The 14,307-nt window shown below is 41.0% G+C and overlaps 1 protein-coding gene across 3 annotated transcripts in view; it reads left to right on the top strand.

Annotated features, from left to right (window-relative positions):
• Positions 1–14,307, top strand: part of SNX25 (sorting nexin 25) — a 131,318-nt gene that overhangs the window by 64,196 nt on the left and 52,815 nt on the right. For all 3 annotated transcript variants that reach the window (XM_047091819.1, XM_047091817.1, XM_047091818.1), the window contains one exon: positions 5,028–5,098. In XM_047091819.1, coding sequence (XP_046947775.1) covers positions 5,028–5,098 — 71 coding nt within the window. The remainder of the gene's footprint in view (positions 1–5,027; positions 5,099–14,307) is intronic.

Genomic DNA, 14,307 nt, shown 5'->3' with positions numbered 1-14,307 from the left:
GTCATATTGGGGAATACAAGACACAATCCCTGTCTTCAAGAGGCTTATGATTTATTTAGTTGGGGGGAAAAAAGGTAGCATATCTTTCTTATAGACAAAGCTGCAATTTTATTTTAGGCTCAGGTGTGTTATTTCTCAGAGAAGTGTTAGGCCCTGAAAGGACTAGACATACCATTTCTTTTTTTTTTTTTAATTTTTTTTTTTAACGTTTATTTATTTTTGTGACAGAGAGAGAGAGAGCATGAACGGGGGAGGGTCAGAGAGAGGGAGACACAGAATCTGAAACAGGCTCCAGGCTGTCAGCACAGAGCCCGACGCGGGGCTCGAACTCACAGACCGCGAGACCTGTGACCTGAGCCGAAGTCGGCCGCTTAACCGACTGAGCCACCCAGGCGCCCCTAGACATACCATTTCTTAAGTTCATAGCACTCTTTGTAGAAATGTGACTCTTTAAAATAGCAATATAAAATAGTAGGTAAATAGGAACTATGATAGAGCAGAAGTAATCTAGTATTTCAGAGAAGAGAAATATTAATGTGAACTAGAAGGAAGTAGCATTGTGTGTAAGATCTAGTTAAGTGGACAAGTAAGGAGATTGTTTCTAGAAGGAAACAGCGTGAGCAAAAGCCTGGAAAGTCAGTGTGGTTCTGGTTGAATGGCTAAAGTTAGCAACTCAGGAAACAACAGGTGTTGGTGAGGATGCAGAGAAAGGAGAAGCCTCTTACACTGTTGGTTGGAATGCAAACTGGTGCAGCCACTCTCAGAAACAGTATGGAGGTTCCTCAAACAGTTAAAAATAGGACTACCCTATGATCTGGCAGTTGCACTAATAGTTATTTCCCCAAAGGATACAAAAATGCAGATTTGAAGGGGTACATGCACCCCGATGTTTCTAGCGGCATTATCAACAATAGCCAAATTACGGAAAGAGCCCAAATGTCCACTGACTGATGGATAAAGAAGATGTGGCAAATACATACAATGGAATATTACTCAGCCACCAAAAAGAATGAAATCTTGCCATTTTCAATGACATGTGTGGAGCTAGAGACTATTAGGCTGAATGAAATAAGTCAGAGAAAGACAAACACCATATAATTTCACTTATGTGTGGAATTTAAGAAACAAATGAACATAGGGGTTAAAAAGAGAGGCAAACCAAGAAATAGACTCTTACCTATAGAAAACAAACTGATGGTTACTGGAGGAGAGGTGGGGGGTGGTGGTGGGATAGGCCATGGGGATTAAGGAGGGCACCTGTGATGAGCACTGAGTATTGCATGTAAATGATGATGCCCTAAATTCTACACCTGAAACTAATATTACACTCCGTGTTAGCTAACTAGAATTTAAATAAAAACTTGGGGAGGAAAAAAAGAAACTGCCTTGGTTGAGTCTAGGTTTCTATGGAGGGGGAAAAGAAGCTGGGTTGGATGAGAGAGCTGGTGCCAAGGTGCAGAGCGAATGCAGGCTGGAATGTACAGTTATCAGTGAGGGGAGGTCACTGGAGGTGTTGAGCAGGGGAGGGAGGAGATGAGTGGTCTTTTAGGAATGTTTTGACAGGGGGTGCTCAAGATGGTTTGGATGGGAGAAAGGATTGAAGTCAAGAGGACAATTAGACTAGTTTGTGCAGTGACCCACAGTTGAAGAGGCCTGAGATAGGGTGGTGACAAATGGAAGAATAAGAAAGGAGCTTGTTTGAAGAATCAGAGGACAAGTCAGTAGAGCTTTGAGACTGATCTTTACTGTTCGGGAAGAGAGCTAAGATAGATAAGATTTTGAGGCTGGAAGGATAGATGCTGGTGCAGGAATGGAGAGGTGAAGAAAGTGTACCGAAGGTAAGTTTAGTTTGGACAGGCTGAGTTAGGTAGGCAGGCATGTAGATAGGTCAATGAATAGAGATAGAGAAGCAGTTTAGAAAATGTCTTAAGATGACTCGTAATACTACCAATTGCCCTGCATTTTCCTTTATTTCTCTTTTGGATTATAGCCCTGGTTCATATACCACATATTTACACACCTGAAATCATGAATGTACATACCATTTTGCATTTTAGAATTAGAGTGTCGTTAAAATCTATTTTTATGTGGTTTTTAAAATTATTCATACTATTGACTGAAGTTTTTCCCCTTGGTGTGATCCATCCCCAGAGCTTCCTGAAAGCAGGGACCATATTGGTGCTGTTCATTCCCGTGTGGCTACAACATAGGCCTATTGAGCCCATAGATTATCTCTTTTCTTTGTAGAAGTTGCTATAATAAGCATGTATATGATTTTTTTTCTGTTTCTGTCAAAATATTTCCTTACGATAAGTTTGTGAGATTAGGACTGCTGTGTGAAAGGACAACTGTCTATTTGCAGGTCACCCAGATAGCAACGCACGAGGATGAGTTTGGGGAAACGTGCTGCACTTGAGTGAAAAGTCAGTGCTTTCCAGTTGTAGAACCTCATTCCGAGGTTAAATTTAAGACTCAGGGAGAGTTAAACTTTGATGATTCCAGGTTTGCGTATGCTTCTTAAAAGCTGTTTCCTCATCCATTCAGTAACTTGAGGGAAAAAGCACATAAGGAGCTATTGTTGTGCTTTAACATTATTTGGAGGAATGAAGGCAATTTCATTAGAAGTCTTTATTGATCATTAATTTCCTACCCAGGCTCCCATTTGGAAAACATTGGTGAGTGTGCATTTAGCCATGCTTTACGTATGGGGTCTTCAGGGAGCTCTCTATCAGTTGGGATGGCATTTGGCCATGAGACAAGTTGACTTACAGTGACTTAAACAAGTTAGGGATTGATTTTCCTCATGTAACAAGATATCCTAGGATGAGTAGTCTGGGGGCTGTTATGGCTGGGTGATGTCATTGGAGATCCAAAGTCCTGTCTTAATGTCACCAGCTTTGCCTGTGGCTTTCATCCTCATGGCTGCTGTGCCTTCATCCAGCTGCGTCCTTGTTTAATGCAGGAAAACGGAGGGAGGGCAAAGATGAAAGATGGAAAGGGCTTTTCTGTGGAGCCTGTCCCTTTCAAAAGCTTCCCTGGAATCCCCACTCAGCAACTTCTGTTATTTCGTAAGTTAGAGCTACAGTTGACCCTTGAGCGACACTGGTCTGAACGGTTCGGGGTTTTGATTAATGCAGAACAATATTGTAAACGTATTTTCTTAACATTTTCTTTCTTTCTTTCTTTCTTTTTTTTTTTTCTTTTTTTTTTTTTTTTTTAGCTTTATTATAAGAATATAGTAGGGGCGCCTGGGTGGCTCAGTCGGTTAAGCATCCAACTTCAGCTCAGGTCATGATCTCACCATTCATGGGTTTGAGCCCCACATTGGCTCTGTGCTGACAGCTCAGAGCCTGGAGCCTGCTTCAGATTCTGTGTCTCCCTCTCTCTCTCTCTCTGCCCTCCCCCACTCACGCTCTGTCTCTCTCAAAAATAAACATGAAAAAAAAAATAAAATCTTTGAAAAAGAAAAAAATACATCCAGTATATAATCCATCCAGTATATAATACAGTATATGTGTTAACTGCTTATGCCATTAGTAAGGCTTCTTGTCCACAGTAGGCTATTACTGCTTAAGTTTTTGAGGAATCAAAAGTTATATGTGGATTTTCAAGTGCTTGGGGCATTAGCACCTCTAACCTCCATGTTGTTCAATGGCCAGCTGTGTATCCAGTGGCCATTCCTAAATGCTAGGGAGAAGGTTAATATTTTTAGCTGGGTGCCTTGCTTTCCCTGATAAAACTGGTTAGTGAAGAAGAAAAAGAGGAAGAATGCTGGCAACCAGCAGTGGTGGCCACACTCCAGTGACATGCTGACAGTGCTCCTAACAGCCTCTCCTTTGAGGTGGGGAAAGGCAAGCACCGATATTTTTATCATACAGGTGAAGGAATAAAAAGATGTGAATTTGTGAGGAGTCCATGAATAGCTATGATATGATGAATTTATGTCTGTCATCTGGATTTTAGTTGAAGAGCCAAAGGACGTATGAAGCCAGCCAAATGTGGCATTAAATCTTTGGATGCTGCAAAGTTCATGTTCAGAGTGAGAATTAATGTTAAATGGCTTTGTTATGGGCAGACTCTTAGTCAATATAATCAAGGGCTAAGAAACACTCAGGCTAGAGGCCTTTGATTAGGGCAGTACTTGGTAACCATTGTATAGCTCTTAAGAACTTGGGTTCATAAAGGCCAGCTGCGTGTGCTCAAAATAGCCACAACTCTAGGGTTAAATCCAGCACTTAACAGTGTGAACTTTTATTTTTCCTGACTCAGAGGGGTTTTCAGTTACACATACGTAAACCTGGTGGAATAATAGTGGAGTAATCTATTCCAGTGGTTCCTAACTCTTTCCGTGCATGAGAGTTCCCTGGGGAGCTCAAACAATACTGATGTCATGGACCCACAGCAGATACTCTGATTCTGTTGGTCGGGAATGGTCTTCTAAGTGAGAAGTAATGAGGGAAATCACTAAGGGAGTGGGAGTGGAACTGGACGTGAGAGGATGGCTTTGAGAAGTATGTCAGACAGTACCGTCCAATAGAACTTTCTGCAAGGGTGAAAATGTTCTATTTGTGCTGTTCAGTATGGTCTGTGAGGTGCATTTGGCTACTGAGCACTTCAAATGGGGTCGTGCAGCTGAGGAACTAAAATTTTAATGAGTTGGCCACATTATTGGATAGGTCAGGTTCAGAAGGTAGAGTCCATAGGCTACAGTTACCACGTAGGGAGAGGTGGGTAGTGGTGGTGGGTGAAAGAGAAGGAGGAGTTGAGTACAATCGCAAAGTTTCTGTCTTCAGAGAGGAGGTGGGTGGTGATGCTTCTGGTATCAGGGAATGAAGTTGGGGGGCGAGTTCATGAGTTTACGTGAAGGTCTCAGCACCTGGCCTGTTGTAAATGCTTAATCACATCTGGGCAGGATTCACGGCTCCTGTGTTTTATTTGATGAGTACAAAATACAGTCTAAAAGGATCTCTGAAAATAGTATTTTCTTCCTATTCAATCTTTTCTTTTTCTCTCTTTTTAAATATCAGGTATCAAATTGTAGTGGAAATAATCCAAGCAACTACAATTAGCAGCTTTCCCCAGCTGAAGAGGCACAAGGGTAAGAACCGTTTGTTTTCTTCAGCTCTACATTTTGCCGGTTCTGAAACTCCCCCAGTCTTCTCTCCTGTCAGAATGTTAGCAAGTGTGAGCATTTTTCTGGCTCACATTTAAATATTTCCAATTTGTTAGTGTAACAGCAGCATTAGAGAAAGTAAGTATAATTTCATGCTAACAAGAACCTTTGTATTTCTGTGTTTCTTTAAACTTTCTTCATCCGTAGTCCTAATTTTTCAGACTGAAATCATTGGGTATATAGTGCTTCTGTTCTGTTTTGAAAGTAAGCATGATTTCATGACTTTTTTTCTCATTAAAGTTTAATCTAAATATTCGTTAATATTTCTAATTTGAAACGTAATCTTAGTAGTTATTTAAATGACTCCAGTGAGTTGATATTTTGTAATTTCCTTAACCTTTTTCTTTAGTTAAGATTTGTATCTTAACTTGTATTCGTGTATTCTTTCCTCCTTCTGGGTTTAAAAAGAAAAAAAAAGTTCTATGTTTTTCCCATTTGTTTCCCTTCAAATGAAGAGATTTTTACCTAGGCATGATAGTGAGGAATAATTAAGGTGTGAAGCTGGCTTTCAACTCCCTTCTCCTTGGCCTGGGGCTAGCATATCCCCCCTCATAGATATCCTCCTCTCAGAGACCTGTCACTGTCTAGAGTGCAAGTCTTGATCCATAGCTAAGAGGCAGCAAACGCCTTGTTAGGCTAGCCTTGCCATGAAAATCTCCAGGCCCGCTCGAGTCCCATCAGGAAGCAGAGTGTTGAAGGAAGAGTTGGGCCAGAGTCTTACAACGTGTGCCTACAGAGGCAACAGGAAGCTTGGCCTGGGGACTTTTCCTTGTGTGTGAGTCACCGGCCGAGATAGGAGCTAGGTAAAAACGAGATGAAGGGACAGACTAGGAAGAGGCACAGATTCTTAATCTCTCTGCCCAGCAAGGAAGATTGTACAAATTTGTTCATTCAAAAAATGTTACTGAACACCAACTGGGTGATGATGATACGGTAGTGGGGAAAAACAAAATCTCTGCGTTAAGCTCTTAAATGAAGCTGGGAGGGAATCAGAAAATGAGCAAATCAAATAAGCAGCATTTTATTTTTAAAGTTTATTTGTTTAAGAGGGAGAGACAGTGAATATGCAAGCTAGTAGGGGAGAGAGAGAGGGAGAGAGCATCTCAAGCAGGCTCCCCACTGTTAGTACAGAGCCCGATGTGGGGCTTGATCTCATGAGATCATGACCTGAGCAGAAATCAAGTGTCAGATGCTTAGCTGACTGAGTCAACCCAGGCACCCAGGTAAGCAGTATTTTAGATGTGGTGTGTGCCTTCGAGAAAAAACTGTGAGAGGGGGTGTGTGGCAGGGAGGTCTGGCTCAGCTGGAGGGGGAGGTAGATTTGCATTCAGATGGGTCATCTGGGAAGACCTCCCTCACTTGGTGACCTGGGAGCAAAGACCTGGGGGCCTGAGGGTATCCGGGGAAGGACAGAAGCAAAACTCTGAGGCAGAAGCATGTGGGGCTTGCTTGAGTCACCTGTGTGGCTGGAAAGGGGTGAATTGGGGGAGAGAAGCCAGACACGAGATGGGAGAGGTGGCACTGGACCCCATTCTGAAGGACCTTACTGGTACTGCTGGGACTTTGGCTTTTAGTCGGCAAGAGGAAGGAAGTCTTTTTTTGAGCAAAGGAGGTGTGATCTGATTGGTCCCCACGAGGCTGTGGGCTCTGTTCCTCTCCTTTTTTCTTACTGTTCCTGCAGAGAAGATGCTTCATTTCAGACAGTTATTTTTAAGAGGATAGTAGAGAGGGCATTCTAGTTGCCACCGTTATCTTTCCTCAGTGTTCCTCGTTGATACGTGAGTCTAGTCAGCGAGATCCCTTCCTTATTCTGTGGTGTTGTATTAGTTTACTAGGGCCATTGCAAAGTAGCACAGACTGCATGGCTTTGACAACAGAACTTTATTTTCACACTGTTCTGGAGCCTGGAAGTCCGAGGTCAAGGTGTCCGAGGTGTTGGCAGGGTGGTCCCTTCTGAGGACTGTGAGGGAGGGGTCTGTTTTAGCCTCTCCTCTTGGCTTGTAGTTGGCCATCTTCTCTCTGTGCCTTCATATCGTCTTCCCTCTGCTCAGGTCTTTGTCTAAATTTCCTGTTCTTGCAGGGACACTACTCGTATTGGATGAGGGCCCACCCTAATGGCCCCATTTTAACTTAATCACCGCTGTAAAGACCCTATCTCCAAATATGGTCACTCTGAGGTACTGGGGGTTAGTATTCATGAATCTGAGGGTGGGAGCGGGAACACAGAGAAGCCAATACAGTTATGTTACTAGCCATTCTCCGCGACACTTCTTCCTTTCATGCCTCATTTTCCATCTAAGCTGCCCTCAGAACTGTCTTGCTCTCAGAAATGTCTCCTTCTATTCAAGCACTGGGGAGAAGGCAAGCAAGCCGAGCTCACTTGGGGCCATGGAGCTGTTTTCCCTTGGGACAGAAAACCCCGGAGACTGGTTTACCTCTCTGAGGTCACTGATTAGCAGTGATTATTGTCACTGGTTTTAAATTTATTCAAAATTCTCATTGGATAGTTGTGGTTTGTTTGGTTTGGCTTTAAGCCAGAGAATCTCTTCCTTTCTCAAAGTCTAGGACTCTGCTTCTTGTGTATGCACAACTAGCTTGAAACAACCCTTAGGCTTAGAATTTGGGACAAGCCATCTCCATGCCAGGAGCCTTCATTTCATGTTGGGCTCCAGAGGACAGAATGTGTGCTAGAGAACTTTGTGGAGAGAGGCAACTTTGGTTTTGCTTCACAAAGCAAACGCAGACACTTTATGGAGCCACAGGAAGCGTGTAAATGTGAGGAAGTGACTGTGACCAACACAAAGATTTTTATAATCAGCTTTCCACTTTAGTCTGTATATCACTAGAAGGTTTTGATAGAATATTTACATTGTATTTTTATTGAATAATTCCACTAAAAAAGGTGTTGAATATTTTGATAAGTTATTTGAGTTAATAGATTTAAAAAGTCTTATAAAAATTCAGTTTTGATAAAATAAATAAAAATGTTCTCCCTAATTATATTCAGGTTATGGTTGATGACATGGTTAATGATTCAAGTCTATTTATGTTCCTATTTTTATAATAAAGCATGTCAGTGTAGTGTCACTGGTCATCGTAGCTCTGACAAGGTTAGAGGAACCATATAGTGCACAGTCACATATAGCTGGAAATAGAAAAATGAAAGCCGATTAGTTATAAAATCTTTCAGAAGTATTTTTGGAGTATTCCGACGAGCAGGATGAGGCAATGTCTGGGAATGAAGTATTCCAGTCTAGGACCTGGATAATGGTAGTGCAAGGAAGGGATTGATAAGGAAGACTATGGAAGGAAAATAGCCTACTTGGTGACTGGTTGGATACGAGAAAGAATCAGATGATGGGATGTTATTGTGCTGGTACAGCCTGCTGACTTTTCACATGAGGAAATGGTTATCTGGAGAAGTTAAAGACCCTAACTTGTAGTCTGCACCTGCTTCTGTCCCTTTGCTTCAGGTTGGTGAGGTGAAGTTTAGGGTAGAAGATAGGACTAGGGCAGCAGTTAGGAGAGCTTGTTCAAGTGAGCTTCTCTTGCTAGCTTCCTAATGAAACCTGGACGTGTCCTTTTATGTCTCTAGGACTCCTTTCAGTCTTGAGGTTGGGTGCTCTCGACGATCATACAGGGTTTCTCAGTGAAGATACTGAAAGAGTCAGGGAATGTGTATGAGGGACTGGTCTCGGGCGTTTTGGATTTGCAGGGATAGCAGGATAGAAAAGTAACTGTTCGCATTTATAAGCTGGGATTCACACTGTGGAGAAAGAGTGCAGCCCTGTAGAGACATATTTGCATGTTACCAGTATAGAGATGATAGTTAATAGTCTCCTGTTTATCCTGTCTCCAAGTCAAGTATCCTTGCAGAGCCGATGCGGTGTTCTCCGTTATTGGAGGAGAATAGCGTATACCAGTCTGAAGTGACTTCTCCGAATTTATAATATCATCTGCTGTCTCACTGTTTAAATTCATTATGTAGGTGGCTTCCATTTTAAAGAATTAGGTTGCTGTAATTTAAGTGCACTTTTTTTTTTTTAATGAAAAAGGAAGAGCAAATTTAGCATCCCCATTGTCCTTACTTTTTCTTTAATCAGTAACATATTGAGTCTTATAGAAAGTAATTTTTAAAAATTTTTTTAATGTTTGGATTTTTTTTTTGAGAGAAAGGGAGACAGCGTGAGCTAGGGAGGGGCAGAAAGAGAGGGAGACACAGAAAGCGAAGCAGGCTCCAGGCTCTGAGCTGTCAGCACAGAACCTGACACGGGGCCTGAACTCACAAACTGCGAGTTCATGATCTGAACCAAAGTTGGATGCTTAACTGAGCCACCCAGGTGCCCCAGAAGTAGTTCTTTTTTGTCTGTAAGATTTGGAGTTTTGATATGTGGCTGGCAGATAAAAGGTTACTTTAAAAACTGGTTCCAGATAGTAATGATATCATTCCTCAACTTGATCTTTAATGTATTTCAAATAAATTTGTGTGTTTATTTTCTTCCCTGTAAAAATCGTTAAGGAAAGTTAAAGTTTTAGCGTTAGAAGTCTTCCCCAAAACATAATTGTTGAGTCGTTTTTAGAGATCTTTGCATTTTAGGGATAGTGTGATCTAGTAAAAATACTCTCAGACAAAGAATCAGGGGAAAACCTCAGTCTTTATGTGAAGCTTTTGACTTAAGCCCCACCTGTCTACACAGTTTTCTTAAATTTGGAAAATCAGCCTGTGCTCATTTTATATCTCACAGCGACCATGTAGCAATGCCACCAGGTTGTGTGTGCAGTTGTAAGCACTTTCATTCCCAATGCTGTTTTTCCTTCTTGCCACGTTACTTTTGTGGGTGGGAAAGTGAAGAATCTCAAAAAAAAGAATGCACAGATAGAAGATCCTAAGAATACTTAGGATTCAACTTAGAGATGGGAACTTTATTTATGAATGTATATATGTATTTATATATTTATGAATGTATACATATATATCACTATATATATACTATATATATATGTACTATAAATGTAGTTTTGTTGTTCCATATAAAGCTATTTCTGGCAAGTCCTTTTCAGTCACAATCATTGACAATTAAGAAATGTTTTGCAATTGCAAAAATACTTTGAAGATTTAAGGAAAAAATTGCTGTATAACAGGTTGGGAGAAATTACCTGATTATGTGCCCTCTGAAACCTTAAGGAGCCAATCAGCTAACTCAGGATGACAGAGGAAGGCCTGGGGACCACTTTGCTTTGTATATTCAGGAAGGTTCAAAATAAGGCTTTTGAGGCTTCAGCAAGCTCCAGCCAATCCACATAAACTTCTGCATGTGTTTTAGATTCACTGTAGATTAGTGTATCATAAATGAGGGGCAAATTACTCTCCTTAATGAGGTAGAAATTTTAATTTGATTTTTGATGGCTCTTTTGGGGGGAGATTTTTATATTTTCAAGAAGTAAGGTATCAAATAATTTTTAACATCTTAACAGTGCTTCAGCAGTTTAATTGCTGATACGATTCTAGGGAAAATAAGTCCTAGAAATAAAAAAAAATTATATTATGGAACTCATCTCCTTGTCTTGTGGATACGAAAATTATATTAGGTATAATTAGGGAAAAGGGTCTTAGAGAAAACTTACAGATACGGAACAATTTGAAACAATTAGTCTCAGAAGGTTTAGTTTACTCACAAAATTTTCTTACCTCTGACCTTATTTTATCATTGATCCTGGCCAAATGTATTGATTTACTAAAGCCTAAATCTTACCCACTAATAACCTCAACTGCTTGTTGGTCATGGAATTTGGGAAGTTTAGCTGAGTTCAGCTAGCTAACTTCAGTGAACTTTTTTTCAGTCTTCATTTTCTTTGACCGTTTAGTGCATTTGACATTGTTGGAGTTCCTCAGTGTTTGTTTCTAACCCTCTCATTATTTTATACCTGTGTGGTCCAATATAAGAGCTATTAGCCATATATGGTTATTCAAGTTTAAATTAAAGGTAAATCCAGATTTAAAACCCAGTTCTTCAGTCATGCAAGCCACATTTCAAGTGTTCAGTAACCCCTGAAGTCATTGTTGCACTATATGCTAACTAACTTGGATGTAAATTTAAAAAAAAAAAAAAAAAAGCAAGTGTTCAGTAACCATCTGTGGCTACCATATTGGATAGTACAGAACGAACATTTCCATCACCACACAAATTCTTTTTCTTTCTTTTTTTTTTTTTGAGTTTATTATTTATTTTGAATGAGAGAGAGCGTGCAAGCAGGCTGTGCAGTGTTAGTGTGGAGCCCGATGTGGGGCTCGAACTTACAAATCAAGATCATGACCTGAGCTAAAATCAAGAGTTGGATGCTTAACCAACTGAGCCACCCAGGTGCCCCCATCACCACAGAAGTTCTACTGGGTAGCACTGCCTATACCCATTCCCAGGCTGGTCTTCTCTTTTCCTTTATCTATATGCTGATAAATCTCCAAATTTCCATCTACAGAACCTCTCTGCTCTACTTACTACTGCTTACTCAGTATTTTTATTTGAGTATCTTAAAGGCATTTCCAAATGAAAATGTGCAAATCAGGGGTGCCTGGGTGGCTCAGTCAGTTAAGCACCCAACTTTGCTGAGGTCATGATCTCACAGTTCATGGGTTTGAGCCCCACATCGGGCTCTGTGCTGGCAGCTCAGAGCCTGGAGCCTGCTTCAGATTCTGTGTCTTCCTCTCTCTGACCCTTACCCACTCACACTCTCTGTCTCAAAAAAATAAACATTAAAAATTGTTTTTAAAAAATGTGCAAATCAAAGTACCACATAACTGGTCATCCTCTTAGTTTCTTAGTCTGAGTGAATGATATCATCACCCATCCATATGTCATAAACCTAGAAGTCATCTTTGTTCATTCCTTCTTCATCGTATACAATGACTAGTCCATTATCATCACAAAGTTTGACCTTCACAATATATCTCAACTTTGTTCTCTTTCTCTAAACCACCATCTTCCACCACTAGTCTCTCTTGAACTATGGTAATAGCTTAATTGGTCTCCTTATATCTACGCCTGCCCCTATTTGATATATTTTTCATACTGATGTCATATGATTAAAAAAACATGCAGATATCCTCATGTCACCTCCATGCTTAAAACCCTTCATTGTCTTTTCATTGTTCTTAGACGTGAAATCTACAAGGTCCTGCTTGCTCTGGTCCCTGTTACTGTCTTCAGCCTTATGTCTTGCTGTTCTGCTCCCTCTTGTTGTAGTCTAGCCACACTAATGTTTCTATTTCCTCAACTCACCGTGATTCATCCTGCCTCATATTCTTTGCCTGTTTTGCTGATTCTTCTTGGAATGCTACCCTACTTTCAATCTCACTCTGTCTAGGTAGCTCCTACTTATCTTTATATTTTATCTTGAATTTCTCTTCTCTGATCACAACCCCACTTCCCCTGATTCTGGGTAGGTGAGACAACTCCTGAGTTTTTATCAGTAGAGAGGGATATACTCTGAAGGAAGTCTTAATCACCAGAGGTAGGTCTTGAGTCATTCAACAAACTGTGTTTTGAATGCCATTATGTGTTAGGTACAGCTGTGCAATGAAAAAAAGTGTCTCTGACCTCAAGGAGATCCTAGTCTAACAAGGAGACAGGTAGACACACATACAAACTTAGAGTACCATTCGATAAATGCAGTGAGCGTTGCATGTTCAGGGTTTAGTCGTGGCACAGATGTGCAGAACAGTCCGCTCTACCTGGAACAGGTGGTCCAGAAAGACTTTTTCTTTAGAGTAGCAGAGTTGAGTTGGAACAATCGAGTGGCTCTCATTTCCTTCTGGCCTTGTCAGGTGGATGTGGGTAGATGGTACCACATGTCCACAAAGAAGACAGTTGTGGAATGGCCTCCTGTGTATAAGCCATGTCAAGGGAGATACTGTGCTGGTGCTTGGCATGTAATGAAGAGACAAGGCTTGATAGGAAGACAGGAGCCAATACTAAAGATGCTTGTAAGCTATCCTAAGAAGTTTCGACTTAATCCTGTGGAGCAGTGGTTCTTAAACTATAGTGTGTGTCACAGTTACCTGGAGGGCTTGTTACAATGCAGATTCCTGGACCCTACCCCAAAGTTTCTGATGTGGGGCTCGATCTCACAAACTGTGAGATCATGACCTGAGCCAAAAAAAAAAAAAAAAAAATCAAGAGTTGGATGCTTAACCAACTGAGCCAGCCAGGTGCCCTAAGATCTGTAACTTCTACCATGTAAAGGAATGGCAAAAACATAGTCATCTGCACCCTGGAAGAGGGCTTTCACCAGGACCTGGCCATGCCAGTACCCTCATCTTGAATTACCAGTCTCCAGGGGTATGAGAAGAAATTTCTGTTGTTGATAGCCATCTAGTCTGTGGTGTTTGTTATAGGTGCCTGAATGAACTAAGACACTGGTCAAGTATAGGAATTCTAAGTAATATGGGGACACGGGCTAAACTTTCCCTGCAGTTTGGTGGGAATAAGTCCAGTATTTCAGCTCCCTTTTTAAAGCCTTCTTTTCTGTTCTGAATCCTGGAATGTTATTAAGAATAGTTAAGGTGATGCAAGAGTGATAATTCCTCAGTTGACTACAACAAAGGATGTGATGTTGATTTGAGTCTGCTAGAAACTGCTAAATATAAATAGTACACCCTTGGGAGTGATGCTCATAGTATAGATGGGGAGGCTTTGGTCAAGTTGTTCATCTTCTTTAGGGTATAAGTAAACAGTTTCAAAATCGAATATATCAAGCAGAACTGTAGAAGAACTTCAGAACATATTACATGTGTATATGGACACAGAATTGCTGATAAGAACCATAATGGTTTCCATTAGGAATTATTTTAAAAGATAATATGTACCTTCTTTGTCTGATTTGGTATTTAAAGGTGTCTCTGCCTGAAAGAGGGTAGCTAATTTGTAGACTCTAATGGACTTCTCAGGGTCCTTTCTTGTGCTTTGGTGTGATCTGATTTTTGAGCATTGCTGTAATCTGATACAAATGGCTCCTAATTTCTGAATTGCCTGACCTTAGAAGATGCCCCAGCCCATTGCCACAGCGGCCCTCCTGCTGTGAGTACAGCAGCCTCTAGCGCCTGCTATCCCTTGGCCAGCATCCTGCCAGGCCCCCTG

The sequence above is a fragment of the Lynx rufus genome, unplaced genomic scaffold, assembly GCF_022079265.1.
Source record: "Lynx rufus isolate CCGP_SWC_20201006 ecotype Redwood Valley unplaced genomic scaffold, mLynRuf1.p SCAF_3, whole genome shotgun sequence".
NCBI classification, from domain to species: Eukaryota; Metazoa; Chordata; class Mammalia; order Carnivora; family Felidae; genus Lynx; species Lynx rufus.
Note: the sequence above shows the minus strand (reverse complement) of the source record. Positions and strands in the feature narration are given on the sequence as shown.